This window comes from Giraffa tippelskirchi, chromosome 8, assembly GCF_054371585.1.
Source record: "Giraffa tippelskirchi isolate mGirTip1 chromosome 8, T2T-mGirTip1v1.2.pri, whole genome shotgun sequence".
Lineage (NCBI taxonomy): Eukaryota > Metazoa > Chordata > Mammalia > Artiodactyla > Giraffidae > Giraffa > Giraffa tippelskirchi.
The window spans coordinates 127474846-127494335 of record NC_137282.1 but is presented as its reverse complement, the minus strand read 5'-3'; the positions used below and the strand labels follow the sequence as shown (position 1 = coordinate 127494335).

At 55.5% G+C, this 19490-nt stretch overlaps 1 protein-coding gene across 6 annotated transcripts; it reads left to right on the top strand.

The window, feature by feature from the left end:
* Nucleotides 1–896: 896 nt before the first annotated feature.
* Nucleotides 897–19001, top strand: MTCH1 (mitochondrial carrier 1). Of its 6 annotated transcripts, none has more exons than XR_014062154.1 (13): nt 897–1223; nt 5751–5835; nt 8947–9053; nt 9451–9528; nt 9806–9863; nt 10202–10253; nt 11651–11710; nt 14523–14616; nt 16641–16688; nt 16872–16939; nt 17125–17200; nt 18162–18397; nt 18627–19001. XR_014062154.1 is itself a non-coding variant. In XM_081520330.1 (12 exons), exons 1-12 carry the CDS (start codon nt 903–905, stop codon nt 18231–18233), a joined length of 1119 nt encoding a protein of 372 aa, XP_081376456.1. In that variant the 5' UTR covers nt 897–902; the 3' UTR covers nt 18234–19001. The 6 variants fall into 6 exon arrangements, 4 of the variants coding, with proteins under 4 accessions (XP_081376456.1, XP_081376457.1, XP_081376454.1 ...); XR_014062153.1 differs by having other exon boundaries at nt 14523–14667; XM_081520330.1 differs by having other exon boundaries at nt 18162–19001.
* Nucleotides 19002–19490: the final 489 nt, after the last annotated feature.

Below are 19490 nucleotides of genomic sequence, written 5' to 3'. Positions count from 1 at the left end.
ACGTGTTGCTGCAGGGAGTGTGCACACTTACAAACACGAACAGGGCACTTAGAATAAATACCTTCCTCACAGGACTGTCAAGAGGCTCATACTGGAGTCAACTTGTTCAAAGCACTTCAAAAAGTGGCACAAATAAGTGCGATTTAAGAGTCACCTATGACTTGTTTTTATCAACTAAAGGTTAGACAATCGTCTCCTAGGAGAATGCTTGCAGGTGCTCACACTGAAGGACTAATTAAAACCTGATCTAATGAAGGAAATACCACATTCTCTAGCGCAGAATACCTAGTATAACCGCGAACTCGAAGGTAGGTTGACGAAGGCTCAACTGCCAAGGAGAAAGATCATAACCGCCGAGGAGGCAACTGGGTCTGGACTAGTGAGGAGGGCAGCGGGGTGAGACAAGTCTGGGGACAGCGAAGGGACTCGGCCTGCCACAGGAATCCTTGCAGGCCGCAGGGCCCGGGGTGCGGGCCGCAAAGGGGCGGGCCCAGAAACGCGGGGAAGACTCCCGCAGCCAGGGATGGGGGGAGCTTGGAAACGCCTCAGACCATATTGGGGGCGTCTGGCTTCCAGAACCGCCGAGCCCCGCCCCCGCCGCTCTGGGGGCGCGCCTAGGCCTGCGGCGGCCTTCACAATCTCCGAGGCCACAGCCCCGGCCGCCTGCGACCACTGATACCCGGCCCACAGCTCGGCGCTGAGCTAGGCCCCAACCCCGCCCAGTGTGTTTGTGTGTGGTGGCGGGGTGGCCCACATCCAGCGCCAACAGGCCCGCTCCACACTCCCGCATCCCCCGCCGCCAGGAGTGGTGGGGCCCGGGCCCGCCCCCTGACGCATGACGCCGAGGGGCGTGGCGCCCGCCTCCGTCACGTGACGGGGGAGTGACCTCGCCGCCCAGCGCCATGGGGGCTTCGGACCCGGAAGTGGCGTCCTGGGCTCCCGGCGGTGCCGCGGGGATGGCGGGAGCCGGAGCTGGAGCCGGAGCTCGCGGCGGGGCGGCGGCGGGGGTCGAGGCCCGGGCTCGCGACCCGCCGCCCGCACACCGCGCGTATCCGCGCCACCCTCGGCCGGCGGCGCAGCCCTCGGCCCGCAGGATGGACGGTGCGTCCGGGGGCTTGGGCTCCGGGGACAACGCCCCGACCACCGAGGCTCTTTTCGTGGCGCTGGGTGCAGGAGTGACGGCGCTCAGTCACCCGCTGCTCTACGTGAAGCTGCTCATCCAGGTGTGGGGGCCAGGGGCGCCACGGGGAGATGGGGGACTGATGTGAAGGTGACCGGCCAGCGTCTGCAGGGGGATGGGGGCGGGGGGAGTCGCAGGCGATGGATTTGAGGAGGGGGGCGGAGAAGGCGGGGTGGTGCGCGGGAGCGGGAGAAGACGAAAGCGGTGAGGGAGTTAGGGATGCAGCGGGCATAGGTTTGGGGGTGCAGGAGACGAGGGCAAAACGGTCAGCGACAAATTTGGGAGAAGGTGGAAGGAACGAGGAATTTCGGGATACAGGGGAGGGGGCGATGGAACGAAGAGATAAGTTTAGGAGATAAAAGAACTGAGGCGATGGACTTGGACTTGGAGGGGAGGGGCCACATTTTGGGGTGAGAGAAGCAACAGAATTGGGGGAGGGGTGGGAAGTTTTTGGCAATAGGGTGGAGAGGAGGATTGGGGGCCAAGGCGCTGTATTCAGAAGATGATCACTTGTTTAGGGTGAAGGAGAGCCAAAGCTCTGGATTTGATAGAGATGGATTTAAAGCGGTTTAGGATGGTGGGGGGGGTGGACAAAGGACTGGGGTCGTGGCCAAAAATTTAGGAAAGAAAAAGGGGCATCAGCTTCTGGAGAGGAGGAGACAGAGGCACTGGATTCAGTGTTGATGGAATTTGGCGGAGGCGAAGGATTTAGCACGGGAAAGCTATCGGTTTACAGGAGATGGGGGCTCTGGATTTGATGGCGACGACAGATTTGATGGGAGGAGGGGACAGGATGACGTGCTTTGGAGGAGGGGAACAGATAGGGAGACGCAGTAGACGCGGTGGGGGGAGGAGTAGTGGCGATCCGTCTGGAAAGGGGAGCGAGGCGGAGGCTTTTTGTGTGGGGCGGGGGGAGGGATGACGCATTTGGAGAACATTGAAGTCACGGTTGGGGGCTGGAGTGGTCTGGGCGTAATGGAATTGGCCAGAGGGGCCAGTTGGGAACACAAGGTGGCAGGGTATGTAGGGACTGGCGCAGACTGAGGCCAAGGTAGGCTGTCTCTGCACTCGAGGCATGCAAGGGGCACTGGGCGCATTTGGTCGGACCAGCAGTGCCTTTAGAGATAAATTGGGCTGCTTGAGAAAGGGAGAGATGAAGCTGGAAGGGGGCGGGGTGCAGGGGTGGAGGGAGTGCCTTTGGCTGAATTAGGTGGGCGTGACAGAGAGGAGCGCAGCCTAGACGGGGTGGTTCAGGCGTGGACTGATACCTGAAGATTCAGCCTAGAATTTTTAGCTAAGAAGCAGGGGGGTTAAAAATTGAGATGGAGACCTAACCAAATCTTGAGGTTTGATTTGAGTTGAGGCAAGTGGGTATCAGATTTACTGATAGCGGATTGAGAGTGGGAGATACAGTTGGAAAGAGAGGGACTTGAGAATAGGAGTAATTGAAATCTGGGATCTGAGGAATGGGGGCCAGTGGATTTTGGAGTGTGACAAGGAATATGACAAGGAATGAGGACATTCAGTCTTGGAAGTGACTGACAGGGGAAAGGTTGAGACTGGTGTCTGGTTGTGATTTGGGAGTAAGGGCTGCTTTTCTTATAAAAATTCAAGTTGTATTTGCACCAATAGAGATCACAGGTTTGGGAGAGAAATTGAGGTTTTGGAACCGGTGGTACCTGAGATGAGAAGCAAGGATGATGGAATGAGATTGGGCGAGGACTGCGCCTTGAGGGTGGCCAATAGGAGTGTCTGTGGAGCGAAGGCTGCTGGAATACGAGGAATTGGGCAGAGGTCTCCACGTGAAGGAAACTGGAAGTGGCTTCATCATTTGGACCTTGGTAGGAGAAAGTCCTCCCTTCTCTCTTGCAGGAGAAGAAAATTGAAATAAGGGTCACTAGGAAAAGCAGTTGAGGAATGAGAGCGAATGGGACATGAGGGAGAACAGGGAATTAGGGAATGAGGGAGTCAAGAGGGTGAGACAGTCTGGACAGTGGGTGGTAAGGATGAGTGAGCCCAGTTGGGGTGACTGAGATGGTCTATCCTGTTTGAACGTAGCTGGTGCTGGGTGTAATGTATTTGAGGGTGAAATCTTAAATGGATATAGTTTGGGAATTAGAGATAACATTTTGCAAAAAGGAAGATTCCAGTTTGGGGTTGGGTGGCAGGATTGGAGTGGCAGATTTGGGGGTTGTCCCAGTAAAGTGAGTAATGGTAGAGAATCTGCATGCAATGCGGGCGATCTGGGTTCAGTCTGAAGTCGGGAAGATCCGCTGGAGAAGGGCATGGCAACCCAAGTCCAGTATTCTTGCCTGGAGAATTCCATGGACTGAGGAGCCTGGTGGGCTACACTCCATGGGGTCGCAAAGAGTCGGACAGGACTGACACAACACAACAACCCGTTAAGTGAGTAAGAATGCAGTGCCTGAGATCAGCGTTCACGGGTGTTAGAGATTTGAGGGACTGGCTCTGTCAGTATTTGATGTAGAGCCACAGCTTTGGCTGTGGTTAGGACTGAGTTAACAGATTTGGGGACGAAACTGGGTGAATAGACTTGGGAACAAATAATTAAAACTTTGAGAGGGAAGAACATGCCTGGTGGTTCAGTGGTTAAGAATCCACCTGCCAGTACAGGGAACACGGGTTCCATCCCCGGTCGGGGAAGATCCCACACACCTTGGGGCCGCTAACCCCGTGCGCCTCAGGTACTGAAGCTCGAGTGTCCTAGAGCCCATGCTCGGCAGCAGGAGATGCCACTGCAATGAGAAGCCTGAGCATTGCAACTAGAGAGCAGCCCCGACTCCCTGCAACTGGAGGAAGCCCGCTTGCAGCAGTGAAGACCCCAAAACTTTGAGAGGGAAGGGAATAGGAGTGAGATAGGATCAGCAGGCCTTCGATAACACAGGTGGAAGTTAAGAAAATAGACTCCACATATTTGGGAACTCCGGGAATATGGATGAAGGGACTGAGCAGGTTTAAGGGTGAAAACGATGGGGCTCCCCAGTTATGGTGACGAGTGAATAAGGCAGCAAAAGGACAGTGGCTCAGACTTGGAGTTGAGGGTATAAAGAAATATGGCCTGTATAAGAGATCAAAATCAGAACAAACCTAACCTCAGAACCTTCACGCTTTTAGCCCCGAAGGGGAAAGGTCTGGAAGGGGGAGGGGTCACTGCTTAGGTCACCTGGCCCAGACCTTCCCTCCAACTCCCCTGGGCTAGATTTTTTTCTTGTAAGAAGTTCTCCGTCCTGGAGGGAGTTTCTTAAGTCATAATCAGTAATCTGTCATTCGGCTCAGAATCCCATCTGCAGGGGACAACCTCAACTTCCTGAAACACTTGACTTAAGGTGAAGAAGCAAAAACATTAAACCCAGAGGAAGCTGAAGCATGCATAGTTCTGCTGATAAGGCAGCACTTCCCAATCCTGCTGTTTTTACTCTCTTTGACATCCTAGCGGAGCTCCTCTGGTTCATCTGGGCTGCTCTGAAGGTCCCCTGCCAGGGAGGGGCCCTCTTACACCCCACTGAGGTGCTGGTCTCCTGGACACCTTGCCTCTAGCCGGGCAGCGGAGAATCCTCTCAGTAATTGGCAGTATAACAAATGGCCTCACCCCTCAGGAGAACCCCTTTCCTCCTCACAGAGGTTTGGGTGGCTTGGTCCTTCACTCGCCCATGACTTTAGCAGACACCTTAATTATAATCATCATCTGTACAGCAAGAATTATAACTCGACAGAAATGAAGGGGTTATTCTGTCCCAGGGATGTGGGGTGATCAAGGTTAGATCACCGTTGAGGAATTGTTTGAGGTGACAGTGTGCTCTGCTGGGGAGTGACAGGGACAGATCTGTGATGTCTGTAGGGCGTGCAGGAGGAAATTTGAGGGGGGAGCATGAGCCATCTGCACTTCCCTGGTGGCTCAGACGGTCTGCTTACAGTGCGGGAGACCAGGGTTCAATCCCTGGGTTGGGAAAATCTGGAGAAGGAAATGGCAACCCACTCCAGTATTCTTGCCTGGAAAATCCCATGGATGGAGGAGCCTAGTAGGCTACAGTCCATATGGGGTCGCAAAGAGTCAGACATGACTGAGCAACTTCACTTTCACTTCACTATGAGCCATCTGAAATTTGGGGCTGAGATCTGGGTGTGATGGGTTTTGGTGTTGCCACCTTGGGACTGAGACTGGAGTGATGTTTTTCCCCTGGAGATGAGAATTAACTGAGATTTTTTTCCTGAGGTAAGCATGGGGTTTGAAGTACCTGAACGTGGGGTGAGGGGAGAGTCCCTGCACTGGAAGTACCTGGAATTGGGAGGTAATAACGTTGGGGGATGGGCGGCTTGGATTGTGGTGAGTGTGGTATTTGGAACTGGACCCTTCTGTGCCTCGAGCGATTACATGATGCTGATAGTTAACAGACAGCAGTGAAATTCCGGGTATGTTTTGATGGGGAAAGCGTCATCAGGAACAGCACTGGAGTCTGTGGGAGGAGAGTTTGAGGCCTGAGAAAGACGAGAAGGGAGACCGAATCTGCAGGAGAATCTGACTATTCCGCTGTGTTTGTCGGTTCTGAAGGTGGGCCATGAGCCGATGCCCCCCACCATTGGGACCAACGTGCTGGGGAGGAAGGTCCTCTACCTGCCGAGCTTCTTCACCTACGGTGAGTGTGCTTCCCAGGCAGGAAAGCCCACGCCCAGAGACATGAAAGAAGTGTCAAGCAGGGAGCAGGCCCAGCTGGGCCTGGGGAACATGCCAGGGGCCACACGGGGTACCCAGCGTCAGAACTGGCGTGGGAGTGGGGTCAGGGACAGCGGGGTGTCGGGGTGGGAGCCAGTGATCAGTGCGGCTGTGGGCCAGTTCTTCTGCCTGGGCTGCCTGCGATCAGCAGGAGAGCAGACAGGTGTCCGAGACAGGGCTCTCCAGGACAGTGGTTCTTGTCATCTCTGCCACCCCAGACTGTGCCTGGGAGCGAGGGTGGCGGTGGTTTCCCTTTGTTTCCCTCCTGAGCAGTCTGGCTGTCCTGTTACCAGTTCTTTGGCCTTCCTGCTCCTCCAGCAGGAGGCCTGCTGGGGCCTCCTGGATTCCTTTCCTGCCCTGTTCCCCAGGCAGGAGTGCCCTCTCACTCAAGCACCCCCATCCCCCGGCAGGGAACACTCAGGTGGGTCTCAGCTTCACCTCTGGCCCTGATGACGTGCTCAAGCTCAGAGCTGCTCTGGCCCTGCCCTCCTCGTCAGTTGCTGCCCACCCAGGCCCTTCATACAAGCACAGCAGCTCTGCCTGCCTGAGGGTCTCTTCTTCAAGAAGCCCACCACAGTGGGTGGGGCTTGCCCGATGCCAGGGAAGCTCACCAGCTGCCCACACTGCTCGTCCCCCGGCCCAGAGCCGGCCAGGACCATTTCACATCTACCATCCCTGCCCGCCTCCCAGTGCCCACCCTCCCTGAACTTCTTTAAAGGTGCCTTTGCTCTCACAGCTGGGCTGATGCCCACATGCTGCATCCATCCCCGCTCATCTTATCTGTCTAGTCAGTCTAGAACAGTTCTCTGAATATCTTTCCTGCTGCTAAATAACGTAGGGCCTCGCGCCCTGCACCCCCCTCACCTTTTTTCCACGTCATACACTCTTGGTGGAACCTGACGTCCCATTTCTCTTCCAGTTTTGCCACCTTGTTGAGTACAGCATGGGCCAAGTGGAAGATGTCGTTTTGGGGGGAAGTCTGTTCATACTTGTTTCATTTAAAAATCGTCAGTGTTGGGGAGGAGGATGTCACAGATTTAGGAAGCCCCCCTCCACTGTCGCACAATGAAGCCAGTGTACACAGTGAACACTCACCCTGTGGGAGGCCGGGTGGCGGGCTTCCAGCCCCGCGCCGCCATCTCTCTGTACACGGCTGTGCCAGGCTCTAGGCCTAGACAGACGAGAACCCAGACCATCTCTGTTGATGTCCCACAGTCATTCTCGAAAGGACGCAGGGTGGAGGGTCTTGACAGTCATCTTATAGCCTCTTGTGAAGATGAGCCGAGTCCTGAGGTGCCCCCTCCCCCGTTTACATAAATGTGGTCTCAGTGCAGATGGTGGAAGCAGGTGCCCGGTGGGCATTTGTGGACATCATACCTGCTCTTGAGTTGGGGAGGGGGCCCAGCTGTCTGGCTGTCTAGACACTGTCTGGACAGGGTCTCTTCCCATCACAATGAAAAGTGTGACATTCTTCAGCCTTCTCCCAGGAAGGACTTCATGGCCAGTTTTTTGGGGGGACTACAGAGAAACCATGGAGTGATGGAGCCCCTGGCCAGCCAAGGGGCCCATTGGTCGCACAGAGGCCTCTCCAGGCGTTTCTGCATACCTTTCTCTGCCCTGGTTCATAATTCAGCTCTGAGATGGGGAGAGACAGGCGTGCTTCCTCCTTTTCTTCTGGCTCGGAAACTGGGTAGAAATAGAAAGAGGCTAAGTGTCCCCTTTCAGGAACTCACGCTCAGACTTTATCCCACCAGCTCTCCTTCCGGCTGCCTGGAGCTCCCTTCCCCCAAAACAAACCTTCCTTCTGCCTGTTCTCTCCGCTCTGGCTCTGAGGCAGGGCGTCCTCCCACATGGCCCAGCCTCCTCCTCCTCCTCCTTCTCCTCCTTCTCCTTCTCCTCCTCCTTCTTCTCCTCCTCTCTTTCCAGCCCCACCCCTGGCTCCTGGCCCAGCCTCCTCCTCCTCCTCCTCTCTTTCCAGTCCCACCCCTGGCTCCTGGCCCAGCCTCCTCCTCCTCCTCCTCCTCATCCTCTCTTTCCAGCCCCACCCCCTGGCTCTGGAAGCCAACCCAGCAGGTACCAGGTGCCCTGGGGCCGAGAAAGCCCATGGAGTTGCCACGCTGGAATGGCTGCTGGCAGACGCGGTGAGGGGAGGACAGGCGCCTTGCGGGTTCCCGCCACTGTGCGGAGCTGGAGAGCCGAGGTCAGGGCTTCCAGGCACTTGCTTTGTGAGGGAACGTTCTGCTAGCTTCCAGGCACTCAGGTTTATAAAAATTTGTTTTGTCTCCTTTTTGAACATTGTCTAAAAGTTGATATTTAATGAAATAAGCAACAAAACGTTAAGAAAAGATCCTTTTAGAGACCCTTATGAAAAGCACTGACTTAGATAGGGTCCAGCTTCCCTGACCACTTAAGTTTTTTCTGTAGAGTAGTTCATTGGTGCCTCTATTTTAGTTTCTTCTCCACTGGTTTTTTCCCCCCTACCCCGCCAACCTCCTTGATTAATAAATGCCAGGAGGTGCCCGGTGGGGTCCTGGGTGCAGCACAGTGACAAAGTGGGCATGGCCTTCTCTGTGATGTGCTCAGGGGACCCTCTTGAGCCTTCCTCCCGGGAGCCCTTCCTTTTCCTTTTCCCTCCCTTAGATTGCAAACTTCATTGTTCCCTGAGGGCAGTCTTTTTCCCTTTTTTTTTTTCTTTCTCCAGAGGACAGAGTTGGTCCCTAGGTTGTAGCACTGAAGCTGCCGAGTTGAAAACCTGTCGCTCAATTTGTCAAGGAGATTTTTCAAAGCTTAGAAAAACATGAACCTGTTTGTCAAAAAAAAAAATGTTTTGAAGGTTTTACAAAAGGAAATGGGCTAGAGAAGACGTTTGGGAGTGGGGCTTAAGTGCTCCTGGGGTCGTGGCCGGTGCTCCCTCTCGTGACGGAATCCGGCAGGTACTGAGGGACAAGGCTGCATCTGGTCTGGGTGTGAAGTGTGACCCAGGAGTGGGTGTGCCAGGGCTGGGCGTGACGCTGCCCCATCTGCTCTCCCGCAGCCAAGTACATCGTGCAGGTGGACGGGAAGATAGGGCTGTTCCGAGGCCTGAGCCCCCGGCTGATGTCCAATGCCCTCTCCACTGTGACCCGGGGCAGCATGAAGAAGGTGAGCCTGGGGCAAAGCCAGGACCGGCTGCCCGGCGCCCACCGAGCTCCCGGCCACTGTGGGCACCCGTCCTGTTTCTCAGTGCCCGGGTTGGTCTGGGCACCCCACTACCCCCAGCACCATAGCCAGACTCCAAGGCCGGGTGGTCCAGTGCTGAGTCCCCTCAATTGGAAACGCTCCTGCGCGCCCCCCCCCCCCCCCCCCCCCCCCCCGTCTACCCTGTGACACTCGACCCTCCCCACCTCCAGCCCTGGGGTTTTCTCATGCTGGGCCCCGCTGACGGACACGGCCAGGAAAAGCAGTCGGAGGTGCTTCCTGCCTTCCGCATCCCCTGCCAGTTCCACCTCAGAGATGCGCTCCTACTCTGCTTCTGATCCACCTCTGCTCTGCATCTCAGGTTTTCCCTCCAGATGAGATCGAGCAGGTTTCCAACAAGGATGACATGAAGACTTCTCTGAAGAAGGTGGTGAAGGAGGTGGGTACCTGGAACTGGAGAAGAGCCTGATCATTCTCACTGCCAAGTCGGGCCAGTCGGTGAAGAGTCACACTTGGGGCCTCCTGCATGCTCAGTGTGTGTGTGTGGGGGGGCGACAGGATTATGCCTGGGTGACACTTGAGGCCCGTCTGAGGTAGACCGACCCATGTGGGAGCCTCGGGACCCTGGTTTCTCACCTGTTAAGTGCTCATAGCTCCCCGTGAGTGTCAGTTCCAGAAACAGGCCAGACCGAGTCCCCGCCTCTGCTCTCTTACAGACCTCCTACGAGATGATGATGCAGTGCGTGTCGCGCATGCTGGCCCACCCCCTGCATGGTGAGCCGCCCCGCTGGAGACCGCATCCCAGCCGTGGGATGAGCCCTCGTGGATGGTAGACAGGGAGCAGTAGAGTGACTGGGAAGTAGCATTACTGGGATTGGCCGGGCATCTAGTCCAGAGGAGTTGGGGCTCTTCCCAGGCAGAAGAAATGGGCCATGATAGGGTGTCTCGTGATCACAGGGTGTCTTGTGATCACAGGGATCCCAGGGGCCTCCTCCCCTCCTGGACTCGGACACGGGCCCTGTGGCGCAGTGGCCCCCTCGCCGGGCTCTGCAGCCGGGGGCTTGTGGGCTTTGGCCGTGTATCACCTGCATGTGTGTCTCCTTTCTCCCCAGTCATCTCGATGCGCTGCATGGTCCAGTTTGTGGGACGGGAGGCCAAGTACAGGTGGGTAATGCTTCTCAGGATGAGCAGGAGGGCCCTGCCGGGACAGGCGGGACTGGGATCAGCCCCTGCCCCCTTTCTACCCCTTTCTAATGTGGTGGCTTCAGAGGAGTGGGCTAGTGACTTCCGTAGTCTGAGTCCAGGGCATCTTTTCCCTCCCTCATCTAGGGCATCCCTGGACGCCCTGCAGCGGGGTGTGCGGGATTGGAGTCCGCTTGGATTAAGAGTTCTACTGGGGTTCCGTCCTGACCCCCTAAGTTATGCCTTGACCCTGTCTCCAGCTGTCACAAGAGCAGGCCTATAGTTGGTTCCCTCCTCTACTAAGCTGCCATCCACCCTGTGGGCTCAGGGCTTGTCCCTGCCATTGTTTACCTGCCATGCCTGGCACTGAGCTGGGTGCTTTGGGCTCATTGGTGTGTTGACCCCGCCCTTCGCTGGGGCATTTGTGCCCTCCCTCCCCTCTGAGTGCAGGACAGGAGGGGATCCTGGAGACACAGGGCAGGAGTCATGCACTTGTCACCCTTCCTCTCAGCTTCTCATTTCCTAGGTTCGGTGATTTCCTGCAGCTGTCCTTGGGGCCACTGTCCCAGGAAGCTCGGCTGCCATGGTGCCTCCTTTTGAGTTCGCTAATGGGAAATTGGCCCATTCCCCCAGTGGGCTCAGAACCCAGGGACCGAGCCACAGTCCTGTAAGCAGGGTAGTGGGGCCCGGCAGGGCTCTGGCTCCCACCGCCTTTCACCTAGGCTACCACAGCCCCCTCAGTTTTGTAGAACCTCCCTGCATTGCCCAGGCCCCAGAGGTTGTAGATGAATCTCCTTTGCATTTCACACCTAAGAAGTCCCAGCCTGCTCTCTGATGGCTCAGCCTGCCCTCTGATGGCCAATAGGCTGCAGCGGGCCCAAGTGTCTTTTCCCAGGCTGGGCGATCTGGGCGGTCTGCTGCGGGGCCCTCTGTTCCTTCCCTGCCCTCTGGGAAGGAGCCTCTCTCCACTCGCCTCCTCGCTTCCTCTCTTTCTCAGGCACGCAGGCTCCAGAAGGTTGTTCAGCCAGAGCTGAGCACAAAAGCCTGCCAGGAGAAGGGCCCGTCGCCTTGTAGCAGCCCAGGCCGGAAGGTTCATTCCTACATTCCAGATCCATGCGAGATAGCCATAGGCAACTGGGGTTCTGCCCCTGGTGGGGTGGGTTTCCTGAGTCTCAGTGAACTGTCTAGATGCCCCCCTCACCCCCAAACAAGGGCTGTGACCGTCTCCACTTGGGTTCTGCCCGGTGACAGAGGATGTCCCCTCCCCGTCCCAGCCAGGACCAGAAGGCTCTGAGCAGGGGTGGTGGGCTCCGCTCCCCACCCGGGTACGGGCTTCTTGCAGGTGCCCGGTGACCTCGTGTTCCCTGTGTTCTCCACAGCGGCGTGTTGAGCTCCATTGGGAAGATTTTCAAAGAAGAGGGCCTGCTGGGATTCTTTGTGTACGTGAGTTTTGTACTCCCCGTAACTGTCACAGAGCAGGGTCTACTAACAGGCGCGTTCTCAACCCTCAGGCCGCAGCTGCTAGCCTCAGACTAACCGCCGCGCCTCGGCTCGGCCCGTAGAGCATGTGTGCTGCGGACCAGCAGAACCAGAGCTGCCCAGCCCCCTCCACGTCACGGCTCACACAGCGATGGTACTGTCTGTCCAGCACACCGAGCGTGCGGGGACCATCCCCCCACCGCAACCCCTCTGCCTCTGTCCATTCGCTCCAGGGCTGGGGGGCGGGCACAGGGCTGGCCTTCAAGAGGTCTTCAGCTCGTCCATCGTCCTTGGTTTCACTGCAGAAAAACAGCTGGAAGTCTGTGACTTGGGCTGAAGGTCAAGCCCTCAGCAGCTCGTAAGCTGACTCCAGCTGATGAATCCTGTTTGACAAAGTAGTTCTTCATATTCAACATTTGGGCTTCCCTGGTGGTGCTAGTGGTAAAGAACTAGTCACCCATCTGCCAGTGCAGGAGATGTAAGAGACACAGGTTCGATCCCTGGCTTGGAAAGATCCCTTGGAGAAGGAAATGGCAACCCACTCCAGTATTCTTGCCTGGGAAATCCCATGGACAGGGGGGCCTGGCAGGCTATAGTCCATGGGGTCGCAAAGAATCGGACACAGCTGAAGTGACTTGGCACTTAACATTCAACATTTAGAATGCTTCGCATTACAGTCCCTGTTTCTGGCTTCTCTTGAAAAGTTAAGTGCTGGCCGTGCCAGGCCTGCGTGTCTGCAGAGCAGCTGTCGGCAGGGCACACCATCTCCTGAGGGTCCCAGATGCTCCACCCTACTTGGTGTCTCACACCCACCTTGCTCCACCTGTAAAGAAAGCTCACAGTGTATAAAAAGACCACGAACAGAACCCAAAAGCCAGGCCTTACAAATATTTTTGTTTTGCTTTTTTTAGGTCTAGACACTGACATACATGCTGTCATGAGCGTAGTATGCTAGACACGGGGCTCTGTGTTATCTCACGTTGAGGTGTCATTGTCGGCCAGGTGTTTTGCACACAGGCGTGTGTGCGTGTGTATGTGGTTCTCAGTAGGAGGTGAATTTGCCACAGGGGACATAAGTAATGTCCGGAGACATCTTTTGGTTGTCAGAGCTGGGATCTAGTGGGTAGAGACCAGGGATGTTGCTAAACATCTCAAAATGCAGAGGTCGGCTCCCACGACAAAGAATTTACTCAGCCCTAAAGGTCGACAGTGCCAGGGTTGACAGACTTTGATTTATATACACACACTTATTATAAATCAAAGTTTGTCAACCCTGGCACTGTCGACCTTTAGGGCTGAGTAAATTCTTTGTCGTGGGAGCCGACCTCTGCATTTTGAGATGTTTAGCAACATCCCTGGTCTCTACCCACTATGTATATCTTGGAGAAGGCAATGGCACCCCACTCCAGTACTCTTGCCTGGAAAATCCCATGGACAGAGGAGCCTGGTAGGCTGCAGTCCATGGGGTCGCTAAGAGTCAGTCGTGACTGAGTGACTTCTCTTTCACTTTTCACTTTCGTGCATTGGAGAAGGAAATGGCAACCCACTCCAGTATTCTTGCCTGGAGAATCCCAGGGACAGGGGAGCCTGGTGGGCTGCCGTCTATGAGGTCGCACAGAGTTGGACATGACTGAAGCGACTTAGCAGCAGCAGCAGCATGTATATCTATACATATGTGTGTGTGTGTGTGAATAAATATTTGCTTGTATAACTAGTACTTCAGACCTTAAAACACTGCATATTACCGCCTCTGGTGTTTTTTACTCTCACTGTATATATACATTCTATTCTGGTGTGTGAGTAGGACTCCCACACAACAGCTGCTTACCCATTGGGTTCTTTTCTCTTTTGCATGTTTGTAGAACGTGATGTATGTGCTCAGAAATCGCTGAGTGTGTATGTGAAAAGTCAGTCTGAACACAGATGGAAGCAACAGGATTGGAAATTGCATTCATGAAGGTTCATTTTATTAATATCCCTCATATCATATTAATAGGTGTGTTATTTTTGTTTAACTTCAGATATTTTGAAATATTTTTAAAAATTCAAAAATCCTAATTCTGCATCCTCTCCCGAAGATAGGGCCATTCTCCTGAAGCTCTTTCCACATCACTTCATATCTAAACAAGCAAATAAACACATTTTTTTTTTAAAAAAGAAAACTACAAGAATCACACAGGACCCACTGATACCAATCTGGCTTCTCATCCTCAGCACTGTATCTTAGGAAGACTTCATATCAGTGTGTAGAGATGCTTATTCTAAAGGCCATCACTTTAAAAGGCAGCCCTCTGTACAGAAGCTTGTATGGAGTGTCTTTGGTGAAACGTTCCAGGGGTGAAGACAGACGCCCTGAGCAAAGTTTTGTGAGAGTTGATGAGGTAAATAGGCAAAAGGAAAAATGCCAAAGTGTAGGTACTCTTTCCTTAATCTGCATTTGAAAATCCTCGATTTTGCAACATTCATATTTTAAGGCCCAGCTTCTGTAGTTTGAAAACCACTTGTGAGATCATAGGCTTAACTTGTGCCATCAGATGTGGCATAAAGCACACACCCCACCACCCCACACCCTGCGGAGAAAGGAACACTACCTTCCTGGTGTGGATAGCTGCTGGCCCACGTGGCCCCTACAGGCTTCCTTCCTGAGGTGGTGCTGCTAGAGAACGCTGAAGTTTTGAGCTTGGAACATCCTTGCCTGCTTCCTGGGAGCGGAGCCCCCAGGAGTTGCTCCCTTCCCTCTCCTGCTCATCTCTGCTCACCTTGTTTTTTTAGCGGCTTAATCCCTCACCTCCTGGGCGATGTGGTTTTCTTGTGGGGCTGTAACCTGCTGGCCCACTTCATCAATGCCTACCTGGTGGATGACAGCGTGAGTGACACCCCAGGGGGGCTGGGGAACGACCAGAATCCAGGTTCCCAGGTTGGTTGGAACAAGGACTTGTCCATCTTTCCATGTACTGCTGATGCCCAGGGTCTGGGGCAGATTTGAGGACTCTGGGATTCTGAGCACTGAGCCCTGGAGGCTGGAGAGGGTCCCTGGTGGGGAGGGGTCTGAGGAGAAGACTTCTGATGGTCCCTGGGTGAACTTTGTCTCCGAGGAGAAGAGATCACTAACGAGACCTAGAGGGGTTTATGGGATGCCCATCCCTGGGCAGCTTCACCGATAGCACGGATGCAGACTTTATCCAGGGCTGGTTTGAGACAGTGACCCAACTGGGGGTCCCTAGTAAGTCAGGAGACAGACCAGTTCATGATAACTCTTCAGCTTTCACTTAGTGTTTTAGGCTTGCTCAGGCCCTTCTGTGAACATTGACGTTTGATCCTGACAGCACCCCAGTTGTGAAAGGAGCAGAGTGGGTGTGACACCGTGTTTTATAGACAGATGAGCCCCAGAGATTAAAGGGCTGTCCTGAGGCCCTTGGCTGTGAGTCGACAGGGCTGGAACTAGGTCTGTCTCCCTGGGCCTAGCTTCAGTCAGCTAGGAAATGTGCCACGCAGGCGCACCCCACTCTTGTTAGTAGGAGTCTTCACAGCCAGGTATGCACAGACCTCTTAGCTGGTTGGGTCAGGCATGGGGAGCCCTTGGTCCTGAAAGGCACTGGTTAAGAAAGCTGGGGACTTGATAAGTTGACTAGTTCTGCCTGAACCAAGATACGAGTTGGGGGGCCGTGATGGGCCGGGGCTCCTGGTAGCCTGACATCCGAACAGCAGGGATCGCCCACCCTAGGAGGGTTGACGAGGGCCTGGGGACCTGTCTGCCAGAATCGCCTTGTTGGGGGTGGGGGGCTCGTCGTCTTGTGTCTGTGGGCCCCAGAATGGCAGTTCCGGGGTGAGGGTGGTCTGGGGAAGAGTCCGTGGTGAGGAGTGCCTCAGAGCTCGCAGCTGGGGCAGAGGGAAATGGGCCAGTTGAATTGGGTAAGTGGAGACTTACTGGCCTTTTAACATAAGCAAGTTCAAGTCACAGTAATTACAGTAGCACACCCACGGCCCTGCCCTCACTCCAGGGCGTTAGGAGTGGATGAGCTGCTACCAGCACACAAAGAATAAGCTTGGGACAGCTGGGGTGTTGGTTGGGGTCGTCCCACAGCTGACGGCTTCCTCCGGTCCAGGTGTGCAGGTGTCTGACCAGGGGCTGCTGCACTTAACCTCAGACAGCAGCAGTCAGCACTTGATTGAAAGTATTTTTCAAGTGCTTTTTTTAAAGGCTAAGTTGAGGCTGCCACTCAAGCAGAAGGCCCAGCAGACCTCCGCCCAGGGTTGCAGGGCATCCATCTGGTTGCAGGGCATCCATTCTTTTCCCACAGGAAGCTGAGGGAAGAGTAGTCACCCTTCCTGGTTTGGGGCTGTTTCGTGGGCAAAGTTGAATTCAGGAGTTGGGCCTGAAGGGAGTGAGAGTTTGGTGAGGTAGGGGGCAGAAAACCCAGAGTTGCCCCTCACCTTTCACTGCGGGACCCAGGATCCTGTGTGGGTGGTTCAGATGGGCATCTGGCTTTCCACTCAGTAAATACGTGTGCCGAGCCCTGAGCACTGATCAAAGGCCTGGTCCTCAGGACTTACAGAGGCTGCAGCCCAGAAGCCCACCTCCCTGCCCTTCACCCCTCACCACCTCCAGTGGGGTCACAGAAGCCCCTTCAGTCCGGATATCCCAATTCCGCCCCCCAGATGAACACAGCTCTGATTCCCAGGCCACAGGAGCTGCCGTCGGCAGGCCCTGAAAGTGGGCGCTGTGTGTGCGGCGGGCGTGTGAGGAGCTGAGTGCTAGCGGGGTGTGAGGCCAGTGTGAATGGCAAGGTGAAGGGGGCCACAGAGCAGGCAGTGAGGACGGGACCTGCACGTCTGAAGTCTGCTTCCCGAGCTCCCGAGGCAAACCCGTCTTCCTTTGTGTCTCTCCAGTTCAGCCAGGCGCTGGCCATTCGGAGCTACACCAAATTTGTGATGGGGGTAAGTTGGGCCCGCGGCCCTTTCCACGGTGCTGTGGGCCTGGGTGGGGCCTAGGAGGCCAGCTCTGGTGGTGGCTGGAGGCAGGCCTCAGGGAAGGCTGCTGGCACAGGGTGTCCCTGCCCCCTGAACCCGGGGCCGGGGTGGCGGTGGGTGGGGTCGCTGACCCCTCGGGTCTCCCTACAGATTGCGGTGAGCATGCTGACCTACCCCTTCCTGCTGGTCGGTGATCTCATGGCCGTGAACAACTGCGGGTAGGTGTGTGCCCCTCCCCCAGGCACCCTCCCGGGGCTGCTGGAGGGACCTGGCTGAGCCCCTCCTGGCTGGTCTGTGTGTGGCCTCGGCCCACCTGTACCCCTCGGGGAGGAATATGTGGGTGGTGGCAGCTCTAGCTCCTCCCGCCGTCTTCTGAGTCTGACACGCTCTCCTTCCCGGGCAGGCTGCAGGCTGGGCTCCCTCCTTACTCCCCAGTGTTCAAATCCTGGATCCACTGCTGGAAGTACCTGAGTGTGCAGGTAAGCATGCACTCCAGGGCATTTTCTCCTCATTTCTCCATAACAGTGATCAGATGGAAAGATTTTTATATATCCTTCATGACATGGAAAGTTAAGGGCTTGTCGTGGAGTCCAAGGCTTTTAAAAGTAAATTTTACTCTATTTAGAAGGGATTTGAGGTGCTTAGATCTGAATTTCCTTAAGAATTAGACATCAGACTAGGTCTTTCTTTTACCTCTTGAAGACTCAGAGCAAGTATGGGCGAGCCCACTGGGTGGGTGGTGAAGGCCAAGAACTTCTTATAACCTTGAGTAACCTGGGCTGAAGACACACCTGGCCTGTCGAAGGCCAGCCCCTCCTTCCTGCAGGACGCCCTGGGTGCCCGGGAGAGCCTGAGCTTGGCACTGGGCCACGTGGTAAGCTTGGTGAGCGTGCCAGTCTTGAAGTCTTTGTGTTCTGTGACCAGGCACACTCCTGCTGGCTGGAGGTCTGGGTCAGAGGGCCAGGTGGCTAGCCCAGGGCAGGTCCTTTCCTTCCCTGGCCTTGGTTGGCCTCAGTAGGATGAGGCAGTGGCCTGAGCAGAAGGAACCAGCACATTGACTGGCCTCCGGTTGAGAAAAGGATGATGGATGGGAGGGAAGCAGGGAGGCGTGAGACAGACACAGGCCTTCAGCGATGCTGGTGGTTCCACGTGCATCGCGGCCTGTGTGTAGGAGGAGCCCTCGGCAACTTGGCTGTGATGCCAGAGGGCAGCGAGTGTCCTCTGGCTGTGTCCTACTCAGGAGCCCTGTCGACACTGGACACTCTGTGCTTCAGCACAGAGCAGAGTCTGACATTGCCCCCGAGGAGTGCAAAGCTAGACCAGCTGCCTCCAACCCCGGGGGCTCCCAGCACTTTGTTGGTCACGTGCTGGCCTGGCTCTGTGTGGGTTGAGGAGCCTGGCCTCCCCTCTCAACTGACCTGACTGCTCTTTCCAATCCAGGGCCAGCTCTTCCGAGGCTCCAGCCTGCTTTTCCGCCGGGTGTCATCAGGATCGTGCTTTGCCCTGGAGTAACCTGAATCACCTTAAAAAAACAAACCGTGCTGTCTCAGCCTGGCCACCGCGGGTGAGGCCTGATCATCTCGGGGCACCTGTCAGACAACCACCCCAGCATCACCTAGATGGGCTCTAGCATGGCTGGGCTTCAGTTTCCATATTTCCCATGTGTCTGTCCAGAAGCTGGGGCTGGGTGGGGGTGAGGCTGCGTCCAGTGGACTGGGCATTGTTGGACCCGGGGAAGGTGGGGTGGGGCTGGGGAATGGGGGCCCAATCCACTTACTCAACAGATTTCCGAGTCGGCCTCGTACAGGGGGCCAGAGACAGGCTTGTGGAGGCCCATGCTGGATGGGCAGAGGCTCCTGAGGTCAGGTGGCACTGCCCCACTCACACCCCTCAAGTCAGCCCCAGCTCTCATCCTGCAGCTCAGCTGGGAGCTTCACACTCGTGCTTTGTAAATAGGGTGTGATCCCCTTTTGGGAGGCTGCCGTCACGTCCAGGCCTTGGCTAGGAGGCTGTCTTTGTTTTTCTCAACACTACTTGTCTGATTAAGGCAGCACCTTGTAAATGGGAAATCATGTGTCTGCTAGAATGTGTTCCCCTCCCTGTCAAGTTAAAGGCTCGTTGGTTTAATGGTGATGCCTCACGTGCAGGATATGGTTATCTGTGCAATTGTGAACACCCAGATGTTAGGCAGATCAGTGTCTCTAGTCGTATCCAGTTTAAAGTTCCTAATAAGATCTGACCCTTTCTCCCGCAAATAAATGCATCGGTGGTGATTTGGAACTGTGGAGAGTCTCTTATTTTCATGAGCTTAACTGTCTGCAGGGTGTTTCTCAATCCTTTGTGGTTATATGAGAAGTGAAGTGAAGTCGTGTCCAACTCTTTGCAACCCCATGGACTGTATAGTCCATGGAATTCTCCAGGCCAGAATACTGCAGTGGGTAGCCGTTCCCTTCTCCAGGGGATCTTCCCAACCCAGGGATCGAACCCAGGTCTCCCACATTGCAGGCGGGTTCTTTACCAGCTGAGCCACACGGGGAGCCCGGTTGTATGAGAAGGGGCTGTAAAGTGACAGGGCTGGGGGCAGCCCGGCCTGGACATGCGCAGGGCCTGGGCTGGGCGTAGATCAGTGGGCAGGGGGAGGGTGGAGGCCCAGGTCATTGGGAGGTTTTCTGAGTTAGACAGGCCGAGATGCCAGTTCACAGAGCAACAGCTAGTGAACAGGCCTCTTCCCAGGGAGACAGGCCCTCGAAAAGTCCTCCCAGCTTCAGA

Excerpts from the sequence above, each read along its gene's own strand:
- MTCH1 (XM_081520328.1), top strand. The coding sequence starts at position 903 with ATGGGGGCTTCGGACCCGGAAGTGGCGTCCTGGGCTCCCGGCGGTGCC. Across the intron at positions 1,224-5,750 it reads ACGTGAAGCTGCTCATCCAG|GTGGGCCATGAGCCGATGCC; the intron begins GTGTGGGGGCCA and ends TCGGTTCTGAAG. Across the intron at positions 9,054-9,450 it reads CCCGGGGCAGCATGAAGAAG|GTTTTCCCTCCAGATGAGAT; the intron begins GTGAGCCTGGGG and ends TCTGCATCTCAG.